General features: G+C 41.9%; 1 protein-coding gene across 2 annotated transcripts in view; it reads right to left on the reverse strand.

The window, feature by feature from the left end:
- Nucleotides 1–1,028: 1,028 nt before the first annotated feature.
- Nucleotides 1,029–26,906, reverse strand: part of ZNF41 (zinc finger protein 41) — a 37,860-nt gene continuing 11,982 nt past the window's right edge. For both annotated transcript variants that reach the window (XM_012748411.3, XM_075999616.1), the window contains exons 2-5: nt 22,824–23,081; nt 11,135–11,261; nt 10,772–10,867; nt 1,029–4,121 (exon numbers count right to left, since the gene is read on the reverse strand). In XM_012748411.3, coding sequence (XP_012603865.1) covers nt 2,068–4,121; nt 10,772–10,867; nt 11,135–11,261; nt 22,824–22,892 — 2,346 coding nt within the window. In that variant the 5' untranslated portion in view covers nt 22,893–23,081 and the 3' untranslated portion in view covers nt 1,029–2,067. The remainder of the gene's footprint in view (nt 4,122–10,771; nt 10,868–11,134; nt 11,262–22,823; nt 23,082–26,906) is intronic.

Consider the following 26,906-nt stretch of genomic DNA (forward strand, 5'->3'; position numbering starts at 1 on the left):
CCCCAAGCTGCAAACAATCCAAAGGTCTAGCAACAGTAGAATGGAGAAATTATATTTCAGCATATTCATACAATAGGATACAATATGACAATGAGAATGAATTATCTACAACTATATGCAACAATATGGATGAATCTCACATACATAATGTGAATGATAGTAGACACCAATGAGTATATCACTCAATTATATGGGATATAATTGTGTCTCAATTTGTATAAAATGCAAAACAGGCAAAATGAATCTATGCTATTACAAGTCAGGATAGTGTTTACCCTTGGTAGGGAGCCTGGAAGGAAGCATGGGAAGGGCTTCTGGGGTGCTGGTCATGTTTTGTTTCTTGATCTGAGTATGTTCAGTTTATGAGAATGCATTGAGTTGTATGCTTATGATATATGCTATTTTCTGTATATATTGCAGTTTAATAAAAATATTTTAGGCCGGGCATGGTGGCTCACACCTATAATCCTAGCACTCTGGGAGGCCAAGGCGGGTGGACAGTCTGAGCTCAGGAGTTCGAGACCAGCCTGAGCAAGAGCGAGACCCCATCTCCACTAAAAATACAAAGAAATTACTTGGATAGCTAAAAATATATAGCAAAAATCAGCCTGGCATCTATGGTGCATGACTGTAGTCCCAGCTACTCGGGAGGCTGAGGCAGGAGGATTGCTTGAGCCCAGGATTTTGAGGTTGCTGTGAGCTAGGCTGACACCACAGCACTCTAGCCCTGGCAACAGAGTTCAACTCTGTTTCAAAAAAAAAAAAGATTTTAAAATAAAATAAAATTGCATGCTAGAAAGAAAGCCCTTTTTATCAGTATTATAAAAAATATTTAAGGGAAGATGAGAAAGTCTCCATATGTCAGTGTTAAAAAAAACAGCACTCTTTCTAGATAAGTGTTTCAACTACAATAAACTATAATTATAACTTAGAATAACAAACTGCAGTGCAACATGACTTTATCCCACAGCAATCTACACAAAACTACCCTTAATGTGCATGTAGAAAAGAAATATATCTTAACCAAATTGGAAGACAAACAAAATTTTATGCATTGAAATCTAATTTTCCAACCATTCTTTTTCAAACAGGAATCACAAGGAAAGCAGAGGCATTGGAGGAAGAGACTGAAAATCCAGAGTGCTGTGGCTCCGTTGCATTGTCTTAGGGTTGATTACTAAGGGGATAAGAAGTCTATGTTCTGCAGCTTATGTAAATGATAGTTTTGGGGGCACAGATTAAAAGGCATGCATACCTTTTATAGGATGTGACTCACCTGCTGCCACAGCAGAGAATTAATAAGAAGACAACTGCCACCTTTAGATACCCAGAACATTCAATGACCATGTTCCTGTAAAACAGGCTAGAGCTATATCTAATTTCCCAATTCACAAGGTCAAACTTTAAGTTTAAATATTATATTTCACTTAAAATATATATACCATGGTGATTTCCCGAAGGGAAGAGAAAAAACAGTTCTTCATGGAAGTCTTTTCTATGTCTTAAATGCCAATGATCACAAAGACTTCTGGATTCTATTCATAGATCTGCATTCCAAAATAGTTTTTTTTGTTGCCTTGATGTTAGTGCCCTGCAAGTGTTTAGACAATGAAAACTCTTCTTCCCAACCTAGAAATTTGAAAAAAATTGGCTAGTATTGAGTACTTTTATGTCCCAGAGTATGAAGAACTAATCAATGATTTACAAAGTCCTTTATCCAAAAAGTGAAACACAAGAGATGACAAGTCATCTCCTTGGGTCATTATTTCTACCATTTACAGGACCTTGAGAGTCCCTGTATCAATCATGTAACTAAACATGACTATTGCTCCAATGCTTTATCTGAAGGATCTCCCTACGCATATGATTGCATATCAACTGTGGTGATGCAGGGACTTCTATTTCCAGTGAACTGATGGATACTTTACTCTTTTTGTCTTCTGTTCACTCAAGCCAGTCTCTCATATCTACTTCTCCCTGCACAATGATTGCAGCATCAGGCATTACTCTCCCCCACTAGGAGATACCTGATGCATAACCAATTGTCATTTCCAGGTGAAGGTTTTTTCAGTCAATGGCTTTATAGCATTTTTCTCCACTATGCGTTTTCTGGTGTTTAATGAGATTTGATCTGTCGGTGAAGGCCTTCTGACATTCTGTACAAGCATAAGGTTTCTTCCCTGTATGAATTATCTGATGCATACTTAGTGTTGCTTTCTGGATGAAAGCTTTCCCGCATTTACTGCATTCATAGTCTCTCTCTCCAGTATGGGATTTCTGATGTATGTTGAGGCGTGACTTCCAGGTGAAAGTTTTTCCACAGTCACTGCATTTATAGGGTTTCTCCCGAGTATGGATTTTCTGGTGTGTTATGAGATTTGACCGGTCAGTGAAGGCCTTTCCACATTCGGCACATATATTGGGCTTCTCACCTGTGTGGATTTTCTGATGCACACGGAGTTGTGACTTTTTTGTGAAGCATTTACCACAGTCACTGCATTCATAAGGCTTCTCTCCAGTATGAATTCTATGATGTGCAATGAAGTGTGATTTCTGGATAAAGGCCTTTCCACATTCAGGACAAACATAGGGTTTCTCTCCTGTATGGATTCTCTGATGCACACTTAGTGTTGACTTTTGGATAAAGGCTTTTCCACATTCCTTGCATTCATAGTGTCGCTCTCCAATATGAGATTTCTGATGTATCTTGAGACGTGACTTCCATATGAAGGCTTTTCCACAGCCATTGCATTTATAGGGTTTCTCTCCAGTATGAGTTTTCTGGTGTTTAATGAGATTTGACTGATCAGTAAAAGCCTTCCCACACTCAGCACACATATAAGGTTTCTCCCCAGTATGAGTTTTCTGATGTGTAGTGAGATTTGTCCTATGAGTAAAGACCTTTCCGCATTCTGTACATATATAAGGTTTTTCTCCTGTGTGAATTCTTTGATGCACATGGAGTTGTGACTTCTTAGTGAATGTTTTCCCACAGTCACTGCATTCATAAGGCTTTTCTCCGGTGTGAATTCTCTGATGTGTATTGAAGTGTGATTTCTGGATGAAGGCCTTCCCACATTCAGTGCATACATAAGGTTTCTCTCCTGTGTGAATTCTCTGATGCATCCTGAGTGCTGATTTTCTTGTGAAAGCTTTTCCACATTCACTGCATTCATAGTGTTTCTCTCCGGTATGAGTTTTCTGATGTATACTGAGGTCTGAATTCTGGGAGAATCCTTTTCCACATTCACTGCATTCATAAGGTTTCTCTCCTGTATGAATTCTCAGATGTCTGAAGAGATCTGATCTCTGGAAAAAGGCTTTTCCACATTCACTGCATTTATAGGGTTTCTGCCCAGTATGAATTTTCTGATGTGTAATAAGGTTTGACTTGAGGGTAAAGGCCTTCCCACATTGAGTACATAGATAAGGTCTCTTCCCTGTATAAACACTCTGATGTACACCAATTTGTGGCTTCTGAGTGAAGAGTTTGTCACTTTTGTCACATTCATGGGATTTTTCTGCAGCATGAATTCTCTGATGCTCAAAGAGATGTAACTTCTGGGTGAAGCCCTTTACACATTCAGTACACACATGCAGTTTCTCCCCAGTATGAATTTTCTGATGGTGGATGAGAGCTTGTTTGTGGCCAAGATGTTTCTCACATTGATTATATTCATAGGAATTCGCTCCTGTCTTAATTTTCTCATTCTTAGTAGAGGAAGAGCTATGGGCCAAATTGTTACCATTTTCAAAACTCTTACCAAGGCTTTTTGTTGCATTGCTTCTGTTATGATTATGTAACTTTAAAGTATGCTTCAAACTCTTTCCAAATGTGTCACAGTTATGGAGTCTTTTAATTGAAGGAATAAGCTTGGTAGTCACATGAATTATTTTTTCAAAGTTTTTAAATTCATAGCCCTTCTCCTTAATCAATAGTTTTATGTAACTTAAAGGGTTATTCTGGTTTTCATGATATCTCTCTAGCTGGTTGTTATCTTGCCACAGTTCTTCTAAAATGGGACACAAAGAATCTTCTCCTATGGGTTGATCAAATCTCTCACAGTGGAATGAAACTTCTCCAGAAATTCCCTGTTGTTGAGTTTTCCCAAGAGCCTCACCTAAAAACAAAAAGAAAGAAATGAAAATCACGGAAAGAGTCATTAGTAGAGGACAGAGAGTACATGTAGTTCAAATAGGATGAACATAGAAGAATGGAAGCGTTCATATGACAACAATAATACCAATAATGTAGTAATACAAAATTCTTATAGAGCACTTAATAGATGCAAAACAATTATATACCATTTATGATTCACCAGGCACTGTTCCAAGTACTTTACACATAACAGCTCCTTTAACCCTCACTAAACCCTATGAGGTAGCTACTATTATCAACTGTTTTACAATTGAGAAAACACAGACACAGAGAAGTTGGGTCACTTGTTGAAGACCAAATAGCTAAATAAGTGGAAGAGATGTGATTTGAACTCTGGGATTCCAGCTCCACTATGTAAGAGGTCTGCATAGTGAGTAGAGCAATCAGAAAAAAGAAACTTAAGCCTATTAGGGGAAAGCCTGGCATAGAAGAAATGTTTCGGAATGCATGTCCTTATTTGTCAGTTCTAACACCTTACTAACCTCTCTGCTTCTTCTTGCTTTCCCTCTAAACCATTATGAGTATCAATGTTAAATTTATATGCCTCAAACACCAATTTCTTTATGTCTATAGGAAAACTGTTGCAACATCACCATCCTGACATAGACAAATAGTAAATAGATATCAGTGCTGCAACTCTATAACTAGCTGCAAGTTTCTCTTGGTCCCAGGAATGCATGCTTATAACACATGCTTATAACAAGAAATGTCAAATAGGAAAGGGAAAGCCCTCTGCAGAAGAAACTGCAAGCCCCCTGCTGAGCTCTATTCTCCCTTTCTTTCATAGTAATACCGTGTTTCCCCGAAAATAAGACAGGGTCTTATATTTATTTTCCCTCAAGAAGACACCCTAGGGCTTATTTTAAGAGGATGTGTTATTTTCCCCTTAAAGCATCAGCTTGTAACATGCACAGGATGGCCGGAACCCGACAGGGGGAGCCGACCTTGTTAGTGGGGCTGCCCGCACCTTTCTGGTCACCTCTGGGATAGTAGCTGTCATGATGGGGCAGATGAGAAGGGCTGTTTGTCTTCTTTACTGTTCTGCGACGAAATGCATGGGTTGTGCAGATACGCTGTGTAGCCACGCCCATCACTAGGTCTTGTTTTCGGGGTAGGGCTTATATTGCACAAATGCTTAGAAATCCTGCTAGGGCTTATTTTATGAGTAGGTCTTATTTTCAGGGAAACACAGTAGAATGTAGCTCAGCCTTATATTCACCAGCCTCACTTTGTTTTCATCAATGGAATATAAGCAGAATTGATATGTGCTGCTTCCAGACAGGCCTTAGGACAGTGGGCAAATCTCTATTTCCTCTTCCTTTTTTCCACTGGATTCCACAGCGACCCAATATTAACCGTGCAGCTGACAACAATGCCCTAGGATTACAGGCGTGAGCCACCCTACCCGACCCCAAATCCATTTTTGTAGAGCAGGCAAAGAAGGGTGAATTTGGAGTTGAGAGGTGATAAATTGATAACTGGCACAGTGATTCTCCAGTTTTCTAAAGTGAAGCATGTAGAAAATATTTAGTCAACAAATTTATTGAATTTGGGGAGATAGGCAGAGGAGGATATTTTGTTCTCTTTCAGAAGGATTTTTCTTTTTTTTTTATTTGGAGTAATTACTTGGAACGTGGCTCCTAAATGACCCATGGAGATCAAAGTCGACTTGTTGAACTGGACTCATTCACCTCAAAATAATTATATAAGAGAAGACATATGTCTATATTTAGCTTCTTATTTTGCCACTCTGTGATTATTCAAAATGTGTTATCCTTTTAGATATTAGTACTAATTTCAGTATACCTCTAGGGAGCTTATATTTGATATGATTTTATAAAGCAGACACTGCACCATTCATATCAATATACAATTTGGCATAGTTTTATAACAGAAAGAACAAGTACACAAAGGGGTAGAGTGTTAATATTTCATGCAGTTGTCTTCCCTTTCCAAAGGGTCCTTTGGATTCCTCTGAGCAGATGCTTGAAAAATCCTTCTGATTCGGCTGGGCGCGGTGGCTCACGCCTGTAATCCTAGCACTCTGGGAGGCCGAGGCGGGCGGATTGCTCAAGGTCAGGAGTTCAAAACCAGCCTGAGCGAGACCCCGTCTCTACCATAAAAATAGAAAGAAATTAATTGGCCAACTAATATATATATATATATAAAAAAATCAGCCGGGCATGGTGGCGCATGCCTGTAGTCCCAGCTACTCGGGAGGCTGAGGCAGGAGGATCGCTTGAGCCCAGGAGTTTGAGGTTGCTGTGAGCTAGGCTGACGCCATGGCACTCACTCTAGCCTAGGCAAGAAAGCGAGACTCTGTCTCAAAAAAAAAAAAAAAAAAAATCCTTCTGATTCGCTAAAATAAAAAAAAGAAAAATCCTTCTGAAAGAGAACAAAATATCCTCCTCTGCCTATCTCCCCAAATTCAATAAATTTGTTGACTAAATATTTTCTACATGCTTCACTTTAGAAAACTAGAGAATCTCTGTGCCAGTTATCAATTTATCACCTCTCAACTCCAAATTCACCCTTCTTTGCCTGCTCTACAAAAATGGATTTGGGGTCGGGTAGGTTGGCTCACGCCTGTAATCCTAGCCCTTCGGGAGGCCAAGGCGGGAGGATTGCTTGAGCTCAGGAGTTTGAGACCAGCCTGAGCAAGAGCAAGACCCCATCTCTACTATAAATATAAAGAAATTAGCCAAACAACTAAAAATAGAAAAAAGTAGCCGGGCGCAGTGGCTCATGCCCTGTAGTCCCAGCTACTCGGGAGGCTGAGGCAGGAGGATTGCTTGAGCCCAGGAGTTTGAGGTTGCTGTGAGCTAGGCTGACGCCACCACACTCTAGCCTGGGCAACAGAGTGAGACTCTGTCTAAAAAAAAAATGGATTTGGGTCTCTTTAAATATTTTTTCCTCTGCCAGCGTGTAGGATGATACGCTCTGTCAGTGGAAGATGCTAGAGAGACACTGTAGGAGAAGGGGGTTTTGCCTCCCTTCTGGTTCAAGGGGGCTCACTCAATAGGCTCCTCCAGCACAGGCAGTGTGTCTACCACCAGGATCCTGCAGTGCAGACAGCTTTGCTGACACCTGGCTCTGGATGCACACGCAGCGTCCCCAGTGTCCCAGTCTTGCAGTGTGGGTGGCTTCTCCAGAGCACAGCTCCTGCAGTGTGGATGGCTTCTCTAGCACCCAGCTCCTGTAGCTCGTATGGCTTCCCAAGCACCCAGCTTGTTCGGGCTCCTGTGGTGCATTGCAGCCAGCAGGGCCCAGCATCCAACAGTTTACTCTCAGATAGTTTGTAATGGAATGCCTCCAGTGAGACACCTCCCCATGAATAGCTTTCTCTGGAACCCAAGAGGGCACATTGCCAGCAAGTTCTGCTAGCATAGCACCACAGTAACTCTTCTACCATGCTGTGAGCCACAATTGTGCCCTCCCCACAAGATCTTGATCTCATCCCTGGGAAGCAGGGGAGCCTCTTCCCTGGTTGCCCTGTCACAGCCTTAGAGAACATAGCTGCACTTTGTATCTGCTATTCCTTTATTTTTCAGAGTTCTCTTTACCTTTTACTAGCTAACCTCTCTTACTCCAATCCCACTCTAGTTAATAATCATGTTAAACCTTCCCTGTTTAAATTAATGTGTGGTTTTTCTCTCCTGATCAAACCCTGAATTATATTCTATAATAAGAAACAGGTTATATATATATATTTCAAAACATCATGCTGAACATGAAAAATATATACAATTTTTATTTGTCAAAATTAATTAATTTTTTAAAAAAAGAAACAGGCTCTTAATTCTGGAGACTTTTTAAAAACATAGAAGTAAAAGCCTCAGTTACCCACACACTGTAAAATCCTGTGATTTTTCTCTGGATACCTATAGGATGGAAGATAAGAAAAAAGAAAGAGCCACATATGTTGGAGTAATTAAGAGCCATTTCATGCGACAGGTGAAATATGATCGCAAGGTGGAAAATGTATCACCTGAATAGACAGATCACAGAATAAAGAGTCAGATTCAAGGAGGACTATAAAATATGAGAAACATTAAGAAAATATTAAAAAATGGAGTTGAGCTGAGGTTATGGAAAATATACAGATACAAGTTTGTATTGGAAATATGTGGCCATGTTGTTTATGTCTTTACAAGACATAAGAGTTTAATTGTGGCATACTAGGTAATGGAGAGCAATCGTAGGTTTGTTTCATAAAGCTTATGGCAAGACAAATAGAGTGTTTTAGGTAATGCAATCTGTCACTAGCATTTAAAACGAACTAGCAAAAAGAATAGAACCAGCAAATCGAATCAGGAATAGAATAATCATGATCCAGGCAGATGAAAATGTGGAGCTGGTTTTGCATGATCTCACTGGGAACTGAGACGATGAACTGAGACATGAACTGTGAAGAACTGAGAATAGACAACAATATTTGCACAAAGACAAAAGCAGTAGAAACTATAGAGTGATTAATAAAACAAAATGGCTGAGAGGAAATACTTAAGAAACACTGACAGAGTATGACAGACAAAATTTGAAAGTTGAGAAGAGTTTCTGATCTGTGAGGTGATGATTCTGATTTCCAGTGTACTGAGGATCAAGACAAACATCTCATAGGAACTCTCTGGGTAGCTGAATATAGTAATTAAAGTACCAGTGAAAAACAGAGACCAGGGATGTCAAAAGAGGAGCCATCAGTATTCCAGTGTGGCTGGATCATTACACAGACATGAAGGAAAGACTGGTGAACAGGAGATGAGATCCCCAGGGAAACCTCATTTACGGGGGAAGTGAGGAAGAAAAGGCTGGAAAAAAGGGAAAATGATAAATCGGATGCAAATCAGTAAGAAACAGACAACTGAGAAAGCTCAATTGAAACATGGGAAATGTTATGAACAATGTAACTCATAGGAGGGAAACTCAAAGAGATAACAGGTAAATAATGAAAAGCTCAAATTAGGTACTAGAGAAATGCAAAATAAAAAATGAGATGCCCCTTTATACCCATTGTTGGGCAAAAAATGAGAAACTGTGGCAGGAACTCTGGGAAAGCAAGAACTCTCGTGTACTGTTGCTATGAGTACAGTGCAGCCAACCTGAGAATAACATGCTAGTACTCAGCCAAATTCAGGCTGAGAATACTCAGTGATTAGACAAGCCCTCCCTTCTCTACAAGCACTGAGAAATTCTCACACCCCATAAGGGAAAATTTATGTAGAAATGTATTGCAGAGTTGTTTTTTTGTTTTTGTTTTTTTTTTTTTGAGACAGAGTCTCACTTTGTTCCCCAGGCTAGAGTGAGTGCCGTGGCGTCAGCCTGGCTCACAGCAGCCTCAATCTCCTGGGCTCAGCTATCCTGCTGCCTCAGCCTCCCGCGTAGCTGGGACTACAGGCATGCGCCACCATGGCCGGCTAATTTTTTTTGTATATATATATTTTTAGTTGGTCAATTAATTTCTTTCTATTTTTGGTAGAGACGGGGTCTCGCTCAGGCTGGTTTCGAACTCCTGACCTTGAGCAATCCGCCCGCCTCAGCCTCCCAAAGTGCTAGGATTACAGGCGTGAGCCACCGCGCCCGGCGCAGAGTTGTTTTTATTAGCTGAAAGTTAGATACAACCCTCAGTGTCCATGACCAGGTGAATGGTTAAGTAAGACATGGTGCTGGCACATTGTGGAATATTATGCAGCAATCTGAAGAACAAAGCCAGACAAACACACTATAATATGGACAAACCTTTGGAATGAGTGAAAAAGAGGAACAGAATTAAGATACACAGCACAACATAATTTATATATACTAAAAATATATACTCATAAACCAATATTTCAGGCTTTAAAAGAACATCACACAAACACATTGGCCTAGTTGCCCATGAAAGGATTTATAAGGAATGGATATGTGGAATTGGAATAAAAGAGAATAAACTGAAAAATAGCTGAATGTACAAGGAAAGAATCTAAGATGGAGGGTGAGGTGGAGCAGGAAAAATAAAATAGTCCCAGGTAAGGCTGGCCACGGTGTCTCATGCCTATAATCCTAGCACTCTGGGAGGCTGAGGTGGGCGGATGGTTTGAGCTCAGGAGTTCGAGAACAGCCTGAGCAAGAGCGAGACCCCGTCTCTACTAAAAATAGAAAGAAATTAACTGGACAACTAAAAATATGTAGAAAAAATTAGCCAGGCATGGTGGCGCATGCCTGTAGTCCCAGCTACTTGGGAGGCTGAGGCAGAAGGATCACTTGAGCCCAGGAGTTTGAGGTTGCTGTGAGCTTGACTGATTCCATGGCACTCTAACCCGGGCAACAGAAAAAGACTGTGTCTCAAAAAAAAAAAAAAAAAAGTCCCAGATAAGATTGGGTGGTATGTGGTAGAGAGTAGGCACAGATCTCTTGCCAAAAAGCCAAGCAAAGAAGAAGATAATAATGTGGCAAGGGTCATACATGGAGATGGCATTTAGGTATATGAAGGCTACTGTCAACTATCTCCAATCAACTCCAAAAGTTTAGAATTTCCAAGATGGGGTATCTTCACAGCCTTTCAAAGACATCAGTCTCTCCTAGGGAAAGTGACATTTACTTCCACGTCCCCATCTGTCGAGATCACTCACTCACCTGAACTGTTCTGGTGTGGGGCTTCCCCCTCCAGTGTCCACAGCCCCTCCTCTTGCTGCAGCTGGAAGACGGCCTCTGGCTTGGGAACTCGATACCCTGTTAACAGGACATGATACAGGATTGGGTCTAGCTGATTGGGTTTCAGGGGCCTTTCAATGACACTTTCCATTTGCTCTTCAGAAGAGTAACCATGTTTCACTAGAAGCAGAATAACATTCGCAGAGGTGAAAAGGGACTGAGGAATTCCAGACAAATCAAGGATGACACCAGCACACACTTCCGATGTCGGGCAGCACTCAGCAGCTGAGATTGGAAACACCCTCACTGGGGCCCCTCGCAGATGCGCAGGATGGCTGTGCTTACCCACTGAGAGCAGGTGGATGTAGTTCTCCAGTGTCACATCCCAGTATAGGCGTCTCTGAGCAGGGTCCAAGTGCTGCCACTCCTCCCTGCTGAAGTCCACAGTCACATCCTCAAATGACACTGGTACCTGTAACAACACAATCCTGTTCAAGGCAGCATGGTCAGCACTGGAGGATGGAAGATAGATGGGAAGTTGTTTTTTATGCTCTTTATGATAATGTAGCATGTAGCAGTTTCACTAAATACCTAATTTTGTATTTTATTTTGTGAGAGGAGAAAATTATTAAAGTATCTTAACTATAATTGTATACCATATTCATTCATTTATTCATTCAGTCATTCCTTTTTCAAAAATAAGGATTTAAATGGACTCTCTTTAAGTCCTCTAGTTAACTTAGGAACTAGATACATTTACTGATCGATTATGTGCTAGATGATGTGCTAGCCAATAGTGATATATAATTGAATAAAGTGTAAAACAATTTAAAGACTTGGATAACCAACATAGGCAGACGAAAAGAGAGCTAAAAGGCATTTAGAAGAAAGGTATAGAAAGCATGAGGTTAGGCTACATAGAGACAGTGGGTATGAGTAATCTAGAAGGGAGAATCAGGGGCAAAAATGTGGAGGAAGGAAAATAGAAAAATGCATTGTAAGTTGGGAGTGGTGGCTCATGCCTGTAATCTCAGCACTTTAGGGGGGCCAAAGTGGCTGGATCACTTGAAGCCAGGAGTTTGAGACCAGCCTGGGCAACATAAGCAGACCCTGTCTCTACAAAAAAAAAAAAAAAAAAAAATTAATAATTACCTGGGTGTGATGGTACATGTCTATAGTCCCAGCTACTGGGGAGGCACATGTCTATAGTCCCAGCTACTGAGGCAGGAGTATTGCTTGAGCCCAGGAGTTTGAGGCTGCAGTGAGCTATGGATCGTGCCATTGTGCTCCAGCCTGGGTGACAGAGTGAGACCCTGTCTCAAAAAAAAAAAAATAAATAAATAAATAAATAAAGGCTGAGTGTGGTGGCTCATGCCTGTAATCCTAGCACTCTGGGAGGCTGAAGTGGGTGGATCGTTTGAGCTCAGGAGTTCAAGAGCAGCCTGAGTAAGAGGGAGACCCCATCTCTACTAAAAAAATATATAGAACGAAATTAGCTGGAGAACTAAAAAATATATATATAAAAAATTAGCTGGGCATTGTGGCACATGCCTGTAGTCCCAGCACTCGGGAGGCTGAGACAGAAGGATCACTTGAGCCCAGGAGTTTGAGGTTGCTGTGAGCTAGGCTGATGCCATGGCACTCTAGCCTGGGCAACAGAGTGAGACTCAGTCCAAAAAAAAAGAAAAGAAAGAAAGAAAAGAAAGAAAGGAAGGAAGGAAGGAAGGAAGGAAGGAAGGAAGGAAGGAAGGAAGGAAGGAAGGAAGGAAGGAAGGAAAAAGAAAAGAAAAGAAAGGAAAGGAAAGGAAAAGAAAAGAAAAGAAAAGAAAAGAAAGAAGGAAGGAAGGAAAGAAAGAAAGAAAGAAAGAAAGGAAAAGAAAAGAAAGAAGGAAGGAAGGAAGGAAGGAAGGAAGGAAGGAAAGAAAGAAAGAAAGAAAGAAAGAAAGAAAGAAAGAAAGAAAGAAAGAAAGAAAGAAAGAAAGAGAGAGAAAGAAAGGTAGGAAGGAAACTACATGTTGGATTCAGGGAATTAGAGATAGTTCCATATAAAGGAGAGGAGTCTATGTAGTATATTATATGTTGAGAAAGTAGTTATGAAGAAAACTCAGTAGAGATACATTGGGGTCAAAACAAGGAACAAGTCTTTTTCTAGTAGAGAATGAACTGCCAATTACATGCAGGCAAAGACATGATCATAACTGTATGCTTTAAAACGGTATTCAAATGCTTCATAGGGAATATTTGAAATGAGTGAGACCAGAAGACCAGTCTGAAGATGAACTGCAGAGTTTATGTGAGAGAATAAAACAATCTGGACTTAACATAGCTGTTGTAATTGGGATGTAGAAGAAGGTGTTGATGCTATGTTTTAAGGAGGCTGACTGGGGAGTAAGAAAAAGAAAGAATAGGGCAATTTTCAGTTCTTGGTTTTATACAACCATGTAGACCACGCTGCTATCTACTGAGAGACGGGCTAGTGGGGGGGGGGGGTGGAAGGGGATGAAACATAATTGTTACATTTTGTTCATGTTGAAATTAAAGTGGTAAAACATATAGGGAGTTACATAATAGGTTTTTGGCTAGGACAGAGATAAGATTTGGGAGTTCTTAGTACAAATGAGACTGCTCAGGAAGGGCACACAGACAGAGAAGATACAGAGGCCACATCATACAGACCATCTCGAAATGCAGTATAGTTAAGTCAGAAACTTCCTTAAGAGGAAGTTTTTCAAAAATCATAATTTTAAAGTTTAAAAACATTTTAAAACATTCAAAGTAACTCATAGTCTAAGAAGGTACACTAGAATATGTCTAAAACAAAACATTAATGAAATTAGTACATGTTAGAATTTGTAGAATAATGAAATGGTAATAATTAGAGTGGAAAGCAGAGTCTTTAGTGCTCATATTTCAAAAGAATAAAGTCCAAAATTTCATGCATTAAGCATCTAAATCAAGACATTATAAAAATAACAATAGAGTAAACCCTAAGAGACAAAGACTAAAATAAGCAGAAATCAATAAATTCAAGGCCATCCCAATTGAAATCACAACAGGATTTTGTGGAATCTAACAAACCAATTACAAAATTTACATGGAAATGCAAATGGCTAAGAATAGCCAAGACACTCCTCAATGGTAAAAGCAACACCAGAGAACATGTTTTATAAGACTGTAGGACTTATAAAACAACAGAAATTTAAGACATGTGGTAGTGCTGCTAGGATACACAAATAATCCACCAGAACAGAATAGAGGATAGAAACAGACCCACATATGTGCTCATCCCATTTATGCCAAAGGTGTCCAGGCAGATAGTGAGGAAAAATATTTTCAATAAATGGTGCTAGAGCAATTGTATATAGGAAAAAATAAAATAAAATTTGAGCTCTATTTCATATCACATGCCCAAAAAAATCAATTCCACATGGATTATAGACCTAAATGTGAAAGACAAAAACTATAAAGCATTTAAAAGATGATATAGACAACTATCGTCATGATCTTGCTTTAGGAAAATAATTCTCAAACGGGATGCACAAAGCATTAACCATAAAGAAAAAGAATGGTATTCCATTCCAGTATGCATCAAAACAAAAATAAAAAAAAATAAAAAAAATAAAAAGAATGATAAACTTCTATTCATTTAAAAGACAGAATTAAAAGGGAAAAAAAGGCCGGGTGTGGTAGCTCACGCCTGTAATTCTAGCACTATGGGAGGCAAGGGCAGGAAGATTGCTTGAGCTTAGGAGTTCAAGACTAGCCTGAGCAAGAGCTAGACCCTATTTCTACTAAAATAGAAAAAATTAGCCAAGTGTGGTGACATGCGCCTATAGTTCCTGCTACTCAGGAGGCCTAGGCAGGAGGATCGCTTAAGCCCAGGAGTTTGAGGTTGCTGTGAACTAGGCTGATACCACAGCACTCTAGCCCAGGCAACAGAGTGAGACTCTGTCTCAAAAAAAAAAAAAAGAAAAAAAAAAAAAAAGAGAGAAAGAGAGAAAGGAAAGCCACAGAGTAGAAGATGTCTGCAACACTTACTGCCAACAAACAACAAAAGGCTCATAGCCAGAGGATGTAAAGAACTCTAACAAACCAATAAGAAAAAAGAGACCACCTAGTAGAAAAATATGCAAAGGATTCATTTTACAAAAGAGGAAGAGGAGAGGCAGGGGGAGGACAGAGAGGAAGAGGAGAGGCAGGAGGAGGACAGAGGGGAAGAGGAGAGGCAGGAGGAGGACAGAGAGGAAGAAGAGAGGCAGAGGGAGGACAGAGATGAAGAGAAGAGGCAGGGGGAGGATAGAGAGGAAGAGGAGAGGCAGGAGGAGGACAGAGGAAGAGGAGAGGCAGGAGGAGGATAGAGAGGAAGAGGAGAGGCGGGAGGAGGATAGAGAGGAAGAGGAGAGGCGGGAGGAGGACAGAGAGGAAGAGGAGAGGCGGGAGGAGGACAGGGAGGAAGAAGAGAGGCGGGAGGAGCAGGAGGACAGAGAGGAAGAGGAGAGGCAGGGGGAGGATAGAGAGGAAGAGGAGAGGTGGGAGGAGATAAAAAGATAAAAAAAAGAAAAAGATTGTCTTAAATGAAAAAGACAGATACCAAGTGTTGAGGAGAATACGGTGCAATGAGAACTCTCATATGGCTGATGGCGGTGGGAATTGGTACAACCATGTTGCAAAGTATTTTGACTCTACCTGGTAATGTTGAAGACATGTATACAATATGACACAGTGATTCCAGTCACGGAAACATGCCCAAGTGGAATATGCCCATGTACAACAGGAGACATATTTGAGAATATTTATACCATCATTATTCAAAATATGTATAATATTTCATGATTAAAAAGTTTAAAAATAACAGTGATTAAAAAACAGCGTTCAGGCCGGGCGCGGTGGCTCACACCTGTAATCCTAGCACTTTGAGAGGCCGAGGCAGGCGGATCACTCAAGGTCAGGAGTTCAAAACCAGCCTGAGCAAAAGCGAGACCCTGTCTCTACTATAAATAGAAAGAAATTAATTGGCCAACTAAATACATATATAGAAAAAATTAGCCAGGCATGGTGGCGCATGCCTGTAGTCCCAGCTTCCTGGGAGGCTGAGGCAGGAGGATTGCTTGAGCCCAGGAGTTTGAGGTTGCTGTGAGTTAGGCTGATGCCATGGCAACAGAGTGAGACTCTGTTCACTTCTGAAATGTACCTTAAAAAAAAAAAAAAAAAACAGAGTGAGACTCTGTCTCAAAAAAAAAAATAATAATCGGAATCTAATTGTTTGCTATTAACAAACAAACCCAAATTGAGGGACAGTCTTCAAAACTGTTTGTGTGATGAAAGTCAAGGAAATGCTGAGGCACTGCCCCAGAGTAACAGCTAAAGAGACATGACACCTAGACACAACACATCAACACATGACCTGCATGGGATCCTGGATTGGGGCAGCAGAGGTTGGAGAGGGAATGTTGTAAAGGACATTACTGTGACAACTGGAGAAAGTGTGTATTACATATTGTATATTAAATAATTCAATAATACACACTGTATATTAGATAATACTGTATCAATGTTGAATTTCTTGATTTTGATAACTATACTGCAGTTACATAAGGGAGAATCCTTACTCTTAAGGGAGACACATTAAAATATTTAGGGGTAACGGGCAATTGTGTTTGCAAATTATTCTTGAAAGGTTCAGAAAATAAAATATCAAATATCTCTTTGTATACACAAATTGAGAAGAAAATGAAAGCAAATGTGGCAAATAACAATTGGCGATTCTGGATGAAGGGCATATACAGTCTTTGTACTATTCTTGCAATTTCTCTTTAATTTTGAGATTACAAGCATACCTTGTTTTATCGAACTGTGCAGATATTGTATTTTTTACAAATTGAAGGTTGTGGTAACCTTACATTAAGCAATTCTATTGGCACCATTTTTCCAACAGCACGGGCTTACTTCTTGTCTGTGTCAGCACTTTTTTTAGCAAAAAAATATTTTTTAATTAAGGTATGTACATTGTTTCTTTAGATATAATGCTATTGCACACTTAATATACTACAGTATAGTGTAAACATAACTTTCATATGCATTGGGAAACCAAAAATTTTGTGTGACTCGCCTTATTGCTTTATTGCGGTGGTCTGGAACCAAACCCGCAGTATCTCCAAAGTCTGCCTGTACTGCAAAACAAAAAGTTTCAAAAGAACCAAAGCTTTAAAACTCTCAGTAGAAAATATAGGTGAATATTCGTTTAGACCTTGAGGCAGGTGAGGATTTCCTAAACAAGACAGAAAATGTACCAAGTAGCAAAGAAAAGCTCTAATGATTCTCCATAAAGAATTGAGGAACCAGCCAGGCGCGGTGGCTCACGCCTGTAATCCTAGCTCTCTGGAAGGCCGAGGCGGGCAGATTACTCGAGGTCAGGAGTTCAAAACCAGCCTGAGCAAGAGCGAGACCCAGTCTCTACTATAAATAGAAAGAAATTAATTGGCCAACTAAAATGTATATAGAAAAAATTAGACAGGCATGGTGGTGCATGCCTGTAGTCCCAGCTACTTGGGAGGCTGAGGCAGGAGGATTGCTTGAGCCCAGGAGTTTGAGGTTGCTATGAACTAGGCTGACGCCAGGACACTCACTCTAGCCTGGGCAACAAAGCAAGACTCTGTCTCAAACAAAAAGAAGTGAGGAACCTTTATTCATCAAAAAGGGTGAAAAAATTCACCCTTTGGCCTTTTGGGGGCTTGGGGGCCTCCCCTTGTCAGTGAGTATTCAGGGGCACGGAGCAAGCAGGGAGCTCCCACAGGCCCTTCCCTGGCCTTCTGCACTTACCTTCTCTACCCACCAGCTCCAGGGCAACACACCTGCCTGCCCTCTTCATCACCCAAGGGCAGCCCTCCAGGGAGAGCCTTGGGGGTCAGTGCTGGGGGCAGCTCTCCTGGCTGACAAGGGTGGCACAGGGGAGGAACCTCAGGGAGCAGAGGAGGAGTGGCTATTTACCAGTATAGGCATATTACCATCTGCAGGTTCCCCCTTGCCTGGGGGTGCCCAGGGAATGTAACATCCTGAGCTGTGGAGGGACTGGCCAAACAGCCAGGAGCTCTGCTCCAGTCCCTTCTAGGAACAGGATGTCCTTCAACCTTCAATACTTTAGCCCTGGGTATTGGGTTGCCCTGAGTTATAAAATCCAGGGCAAGTGCTTTCTAGGGTCCCCCAGCAGCGGTGCAAGTGGTGTACACACAGATAAGACTCCACGCACCCTGAGAAGCTTTCCTGAGCCTGGAGGGACCAGTTCGCAATGAATCCAATGCTGCCGTTGTCAGTTGCTGCCTATCTGTAACAAATCTGCTCCAGATAACTTGTGTACATGGGTGTTCTGTCTCAGGGGACAAGTTGGTAGCCAGCGTGCTGCTCCCTCTGGCTGGTCCTTACTCATCTGGCTATACCCAGTTTCCTGGACTGTTCTCTGTGTCCCTGCAACTGCTCCTCCCTCTCTAGTCCCCACTCCCAGCTGTTTTCTGCTTCCCCAGACATCTCCCTGCTCCCTCTCTCCGCTGGTCCTTGTTCCCTCTGAGTGTTCCCCATCTGACCATTTCTTGTTCCCTCTGACTCTTCCTTGGTCCATCTGTTTACCATTTCCTCTAAGTGTTTCCCCATTCTCTTATTACTTGCTTCCTTTGACTGTACTTGGATCCCTCTAACTGTTCATGCCTCCTGTTTCCTATCCTGTGTTCCCTTAGACAGTTGTCCTTCCAGCTGATCCCTGTTCTGTGGCATCATTCTTCTGATTGTGCCTGAGTGCACCCGACTGTCCCCTGGTCCCTAAGGGCCTTTCTTGTTCCTTTCAGCTGTTTCTGTCTGGTTCACATAGACTGACTGCTGTTGGATTCCTCTGACTGTTCTCTGGTCTCCTGATTCTTCCGTGTCTGTGGACAGTTCCTTGAATACATTTAATTAATATGCTCTCTCATGCTGCTCATGTATCTAGTCCATGGCCCATACTTTGAGTAGAGCCAGTCTAGCTGGCTCCTCAGCCGATACTCTTACCCACTAACGTATACTACTTCTGTGTGCTCTGTGCCATGTCTGGATTCTGTACTTCCATCGTCTCTATTACTGATATTATGTCTGACTATTGGCTGGTTCCTGCGGTTGTTTCCTGGGTAGGGTGACCAACCATCCCAGTTTGCCCAGAGATTTCCCTATTTGGGCACTGAAAGTCCCATGTCCCCTCGGTCACAGACAAACCAGAATGGTTGGTAACCCTATTCCTGAGAACTCTGGCTATTCCCTGGTCTTTCCCTGGCTTCTTCAAGTATGCCTTAACCAGTGACTGCTGCATGTGACCTCTGGCTAACTCTTGGCAGTAATTCATACTGTTCCTTCTGGCTCTTCTCTAGTCCCTCTAGCTGGTCTCTAACTCATCAGGCTGCTACCCCACACCAGGTACATATTTAATGCTCACTTGGCCTGTTCTCTAATTCCTCCTCCAGTTATTTCCTGGGACCTCTGGTTGACACTTTGCCCTAAGCATGTTTTTGTTTTTGTTTTTTTTGTTTTTTGAGACAGAGTCTCACTTTGTTGCCCAGGCTAGAGTGCTGTGGCATCAGCCTAGCTCACAGCAACCTTAAACTCCTGGGCTCAAACAATCCTTCTGTCTTAGCCTCCCAAGTAGCTGGGACTACAGGCATGCACCACCATGCCTGGCTAATTTTTCTATATATATATATATTTTTTTTTTTTTGAGACAGAGTCTCACTTTGTTGTCCAGGCTAGAGTGAGTGCCGTGGCGTCAGCCTAGCTCACAGCAACCTCACACTCCTGGGCTTGAGTGATCCTTCTGCCTCAGCCTCCCGAGTAGCTGGGACTACAGGCATGTGCCACCATGCCTGGCTAATTTTATATATATATATCAGTTGGCCAATTAATTTCTTTCTATTTATAGTAGAGACGGGGTCTCGCTCTTGCTCAGGCTGGTTTTGAACTCCTGACCTTGAGCAATCCGCCCGCCTCGGCCTCCCAAGAGCTAGGATTACAGGCGTGAGCCACAGCGCCCGGCCTATATATTTTTTTTAGTTGGCCAATTAATTTCTTTCTATTTATGGTAGAGATGGGGGTCTCACTCTTTGCTCAGGCTGGTTTTGAACTCCTGACCTTGAGCGCTCCGCCCGCCTCCACCTCCCAGAGTGCTAGGATTACAGGCTTGAGCCACTGTGCCCGGCCCCTAAGCATGTTTTTGCTGCTCCCTCTGGCTGCTCCCCGACCTCAGTGGCTGCTCCTTGCTGCATGTGTTCCCTGGCACCCTAGGCCATTCCTCAGCCTTAGAGGCTCTCTCTCATCTTTCCACCTGTTCCATGGGTTCTGTCCTACCCTGATCCCTCTGCTCATTCTACAGCCTCAGCAATTGTATCCTGGTCCCTCTGGCTGCTACCCATTTGCAGGGTCATATTTCTCATTTCTTGTTCCCTGGTACTTCTGCCTTTTCCCTGTACCCTCAAATTTTCCTCTAAACTAAGGAACTGCTCCCCCCCGGGGTCCTGGGGAAGTTGCTTGTCCCTCAGGCTTATCCTCAGCTCCTTGAACGTCTTTGCTTTTTCCATTTCATCTGATTCTTGTGATTCCTCACCCCTCTGATGTTCCCTGCTCTGTCTGGCTGCTATCAGGTTCCTCTATTTCCTGGTCCCTCCTCCTATTTCATGATCCTTCTGACTGTTCTTTAACCCCCTGGCTCTTCCCTGTTCCCTAACAATCACTTCTCTAGCCTCAACGAATGTTTCTTGGGCTCTGGGTGCTACCCAGCGTCTCATGTTTCCCATGTCCTCTGCTTGTTCCATTGTGCCTCCATCTGTTCCCTCGACCCCTTGGCTACTCTCCGTCCCCAGTACATGTACCATGGCCCCTGCAGCCTCTCCCTATTCCTCATTCCCCTGTGCTTGCCCGCAGTCCTTTCTTTCACTGATCCTTCTGCTTGTTCTCCAGCTTCAGCCACTACTGCTTGGTCCAACTGGCTGCTCCCCAACCCCTGGGACATTTTTATTGGTTTCATGCTATCTCTGCCTATACTCTGCTCCCTGATAGCTAATGGGAAAAAAGAACCTAGCAAATAAATCAGTGAATAACTAATATTCCCCAGGGTCTTGGTCATTTCCATCTCTTCTTGAGAAGGGCTAGAGATCCGTGGTTAGGGAGGAAGAGATGAATGGAGAAATGTGCCTTAGAGAGCCCAAAATCACACATCTAGAAATCCCCATATCATGGCTGGGCAAGAGGCCATCTGCAAGACTGGGGAGGACCACATCGTCGTGAGTCCGTAACCGTTATGACTGAGCAGAACTTAGACGAGGTGGAAATGCACTGCTGTTGAGCATTGATTCATTTACCATTTAATGCCCCTATACCTTTGACTCAAAATATACTTTCAATAAAAAGATTTAAATGTAGGAATTCTATCATAGCATTGTTAATCATGACAGAAAACCTGAAATGCCCTAAATGCACATTAATAGTGGACTGATTGTAGGAGAGGGGGAGGTGTTGGTCAAAGCATACACAGTTTTTGTTAGACAAAAGTAAAAAGTTTTTTCACATCTATTTCACAGCATGGTGACTATAGTTAATAATAATTTAATGTATATTTCAAAAATGCTAAGAGAGATTTTAGATGTTTATATCACCAAAAAATAAAGTATGTGAGGTGATGGATATGTGAATTATCTTGACTTAAGCATTCTATAACATATATATATATATATATGTGTATATATATATATATATTACATTGTATCCCATAAATATATATTATTATTTGTCAATTAAAAATAAAATTTTTAAAAAGTGGACTGGCTAAATAGACATAATACATATATGAAGAAAAATATTTACTGCCTAGAAAATTGTTAACCTGCTGAGTTTAAGAGGAGATAACTAAATAGTATGATTCTATTTTAAAGTTTCAGCTATATATGTGTATGTATATGGTATGCACGCACACTCATAGCCCCACACGTATACCCGCACATATGTACACATGCACATACAAAGGAAAAAGGAAATATAGCTAAATGTTAACCATGGTTAACTTTGGGTAATGCTGGAATTACAAGTAATTTATTATTCTCTTCTATTTTCTAACCTGTACTTTCTAATGTTTTATTATAAAGTGATAAAATGATAAAAAACAAAATAATATTTAAAAGTGTAATATTACCTAATGACCACATGACCCTGAGCCCCTGTGACAAGCAAGCTTTCCCAGAGCTGACAGCATCCACAGGCAGGTCTGAAAGGAGGGAGCTGTAGCACAGGGGCTGGCTCACTCATTGTCTTCCCCTGCTTGCACAATCTCAAAGGGGACTCTGAGTGGGAAACTTGGTCCCAGCTGTGGTGTGTTGAGGATAGAGGACACAGTCAGGGGACCTGGCTTTGGTTTAGGGCCGTCACGGCCAACTCGAGAGGCCTGCGTGAGTCACATGCCTTCTTGGGCCATTTTATTCACCTTTGAAAGGAGGAGGAAGAGCTTGAAGGGCCCTATACACTGTGGTCACCCTACTATCCTGTCAGTTTCTAAATTGCAAAGAAAAAAGATTTTTCTGCACCTAAATCAGGATAGAGGAGAAATCAGCAGATCCCAGAGACAGTGGGGGGCGGGCGAAGGGGTGTCTGATGGGGAGTGTCGAGTGTCATCTGTAAAGAGCGCGTACAGAGTGAAGGGCCCCTGCTGGGGTGGGGGGAGTGGCTCCCACCCAGACCTCACCCTCAGATACCCTGCAGGGAGCTGCCTCCCTCTCCCCTAGGCTGTGGGGCTGGACCCTCCACACCCCCCTCCATCAGCCAAGTCACATTTTCTGCTGAAGCCCACGGGGCTCTGGATGTGGTGAGCCATGTGTGCTCACTCTCAGTGGAGAATCCTGATCTGTTTCTGGGGCAGCAAGTCTGGAATCTACCGCTTCCCGTGACTTACCTGTCCCTGCCCTGAGGCCCTGGGGACAGGTCAGGGGTATCTCCTCTCTGAATGAATTCCTGGCCCTGGGGCCCTCTCTGTCCTCACCTCACATGAACTGCCATGTCCCTCTGCCGGGGCTGAGGACCATGGGGGAGAGTCCCCATTAGCTGCCATGTCCACACTGGGCCTCAGGCCTCAGGCTCTCCTGCTGACAGCTCCACTCGTCCCAGGGGTTGAAGCTGGGCTGGCATCTGCGGACTCAACCAGAGCTGCTGGGGTGAAGCAAGTTGGGGTCGGAAGGAAGATCTTGTAGTTCCCACTAAGCGGTCTGGCCCCCAGACTCTGCAGAGGCTCCAAGAAACCCTGGAAAGACAGTGTCCACAAGGTCAGTCCCTCCACATTCACCCGCAAACGCTTCCTGGGGGCGCCAAGGGGCAGCTTGCTGTCCTGGATGTTGTGGAATAAAGTTCAGTAAAACTAATGCCAAGTATTAAGATGGAATATGGGGAGAATTCATGAGATTTGCTGCAAAATGAATGAGGGTTTGAATCCCAGCTCTTCTACATTCCAGCTAGAATCTGAGGAAGTCACTTTTGGCTGTTTCTTCATCTTTAAACAGTATGAAAACACCTATCTCATAAGTTTGTTAAACGAGATGATACCTCTAAAGCACTCATAACTACCTGGCCCCTGGGGCATACTCAATTAATATTAAATATAAGGCATGTTTTATTAGGTACCTCATTTAGTTTTTACAGTCATCCTGTGGACTAGGAATTACTATCATTATTATTCCCATTTACCATCAGATAGGGCTATTCAGAAATACTGAAAAATTTGTCCCTAAATCACTCAGATTAGGAAAAATGACAGGGCTTCAAATCCAGGTATACCTGGCTCCAAAGCACATTTTCTTCACTACTGAGCCTTATGCTATTCTATACATGGAAGAATCACAATAAACATCATTTATGTTGCCTGCTGCCTTCAAAGTGTTCTGGCTGAGGGATGACTATGTCATAAGTCAGAAACTGAGCTTCTGTGTAATTCAGTATACACTCTGGGCAACTTACAGAGCCCACTCTCTTCTGTCCAAGATGAAACATAAACTCACCTCTCCCCTGCAATTCCCATCTGGGCCCTGAAAACCAGACCTGCACAGGCTCCTAAATCATTAGCCCACACTGCTTGACAAAAACTGCATCCCAAGTGGTGTCATGACTTGTTTCCACAGGCTCCTCAAATAATCACAACACAGGCAACACACCCTCAACAGAATCAGTGACCCACACAAAACCCTCAGTAATAGACCTTCCAGCCTATCACATACCAGCTCACATAGTCCTGGAATAACCAGTGTCCACAGGCCTTAATCCATGATTCCTACAGGCCCCTAAAAACTGATTCCGAAAGACTTGTAATCCTTTGAGAATTCCAGGCTTGCAATCAATCATTTACCACCTCAGTGCCCCAGTCAAATAAACTCTCATGGACCGAATCAATGACCTCAGAAACTTACATCTCCAACTCAGATAAAACCTCAAGAATTTCTACAGAGGTCCCAATCGCTTACCGACATATATTTCCAATTATTTCTCTTCAAGGACTCCTCAAAATTGTCACTCACTGCCCCCAAATGAATGACAACTATAGGCCCTGGATTATCTAATCCTATTGGACTTTAACTCATTGATCCTTCCTCATAGAAATCCCCCCAATCCTTGGCTCCCAGAGGAGTCCAACTCCCAGAGGAATTGGTTTGACATTGAATTTAAAGGATAACAAGAAAACCTGGCTGGGCGTGGTGGCTCACACCTGTAATCCTAGCACTCTGGGATGCCCAGGCAGGTGGATTGTTTGAGCTAAGGAGTTTGAGACCAGCCTGAACAAGAGTGAGACCCAGAAAAAATTAGCTGGGCATGGTGGCGCATGCCTGTAGTCCCAGCTACTCGAGAGACTGAAGCAGAGGGATTGCTTGAGCCCAGGAGTTTGAGGTTGCTGTGAGCTAGGCTGACACCACGGCACTCTAGTCCGGGCAACAGAGTGAGACAGAAAGAAAAAAAAAAAAAAAAAACCTAAAAATCTCCCAGGCAGAAACAACACATTATTTACAATGAAAAGGGATCACAATGGCACTAGACTTCTTATCTGCAACAATAGAAGCCATATTAGAAGAAAACATCTACAAATTTTTGAGAGAAAAGGACTGAGATCCAAGAATCTTCAATCTACCCCAGCTAGATACTATTCTTCTGTCAGAGCAAAAGAAAAACACTTTTAGACATAAAAGCATTTATACTGTAAAATGCCAATATTCCAATCTCAGCAGAACACTCAAGGGAATAGTCAAAATAATTATAAACTGAATAGTATTTAATAACAGAAGCCTCAAAATAGAAAGCAGTTTTGAGATATGATTCCTGCAGCAACTGAATAATTATATCTGAATTTTAAAACATGTAGTTTTCCATTTGGAGTAAATGAAGCTATAAATTGGAAATTTTTAAATATCCTGGGGAAATTTACTAAGCAAAATGAGAAGGCAAACTACGCGTTTCTATGAGCAGATATTGGTACAATATTATTTGAATCTAGTAATGTAGAAAATATAAATGATCATATTTGTAAGGAAGGTAAAGGCAATTACTACCAGAAATAGATAAAAATAATCAAAATTCTCCCAGGTGAGGTAGCTCATGCCTATAATCCTAATACTTTGGGAAGCCAAGGCAGGAGGATTGCTTGAGGCTAGGAGTTCAAGACCAGCCTGAGCAGCATGGCAAGACTTCATCTCTACAAAAAAAAAAAAAAAAAAATGGAAAATTAGGTGGGCATGGTAGTGTGTGCCTATAGTCCCAGCAACTCAAGAGGCTGAGGCAGGAGGATCACTTAAGCCCAGGAGTTTGAGGTTGCAGTGAGCTGCGATGATGCCACGGCACTCTATCCTGGGCTACAGAGCAACACCCTGTCTCAAAAAAAAAAAAAAAAAACACAAAAAAACCCTAATAATATTAGACATAAAATCAAGTATATTATAGCACGACAAAATTCAGTGAGCTGAATTATGCTATAAAAGATAAAAACTATGGGACTGGGTTAGAAAAACAAAATATAGTTGTCTCACATCTAAAACAAAAAGATAAAGATTTTAAATAAGACACTGGGCAGAAATACACCATATTATTTATCATTCTTTCCTTCATGGTTATATATTGCTAGGAAATCTTTCAGGGTCATAAGGATGTTTAATGTAAAACTTTTATTGTTTCAGCTTTCAGATTTAGATCTATAGTCCATCTGGGAAGGATTTTGGTGTGTGGTATGTGTTAGGGTCAAGATTCCTTTCTTCCGGCCGGGCGCTGTGGCTCACGCCTGTAATCCTAGCTCTTGGGAGGCCGAGGCGGGCGGATTGCTCAAGGTCAGGAGTTCAAAACCAGCCTGAGCAAGAGCGAGACCCCGTCTCTAAAAAAAAAAAAAAAAAAAAAAAAAAGATTCCTTTCTTCCATGTGGAAATAAGATGACCCAGTACCACTTATTGAAAAGACTACCCTTTCTCCACTGCTCTGCAAGTGTTGCTCTGTCACCCAGGCTGGAGTGTGGTGGCAGGATCATTGCTCACTGTATGGCTCACTGTAGCCTTGAACACCTAGATCCTCCCTCCTCAGCCTCCCAAGTAGCTGGGACTACAGGCACATGCCACCATGCCTGGCTAATTTTTTTATTTGTTGTAGAGACGGGGTCTTGGTATTTGCCTAGGCTGGTCTCAAACTCCTGGCCTCAAGCTCTTTGGCCTCCCAAAGTACTGGGATTACAGGTGTGAGCCACCATGCTCAGTCTACACTTTCTTTATCAATGTGTTTTATATTAAGTCCTGATATCTAATAGTGTAAAAGATTGTTAAATTAGACTACATTACAGTTAAGGATTTCTGTTCATGCCCACCCAGGAATGCCAAAAAAGTAAACAAAACAAAACAAAATATGAAGAACTTCTGTTCATCAGTGGGAGAAGTTAACTGCAATACATGTATCTGACTAATGATTAAAATCCCAAATATATCAAGATTTTCCAGAAATTAATAAGAGCAATAGAAAAAAGAACAAAAGGAACAAGCACTTCACAAAGAAAATATTCAAATGGAAAATAAACATATGAAAAGATGCTCAACTACATTAGTTAGCAAGGAAA

This window comes from Microcebus murinus, chromosome X, assembly GCF_040939455.1.
Source record: "Microcebus murinus isolate Inina chromosome X, M.murinus_Inina_mat1.0, whole genome shotgun sequence".
Taxonomy (NCBI): Eukaryota; Metazoa; Chordata; class Mammalia; order Primates; family Cheirogaleidae; genus Microcebus; species Microcebus murinus.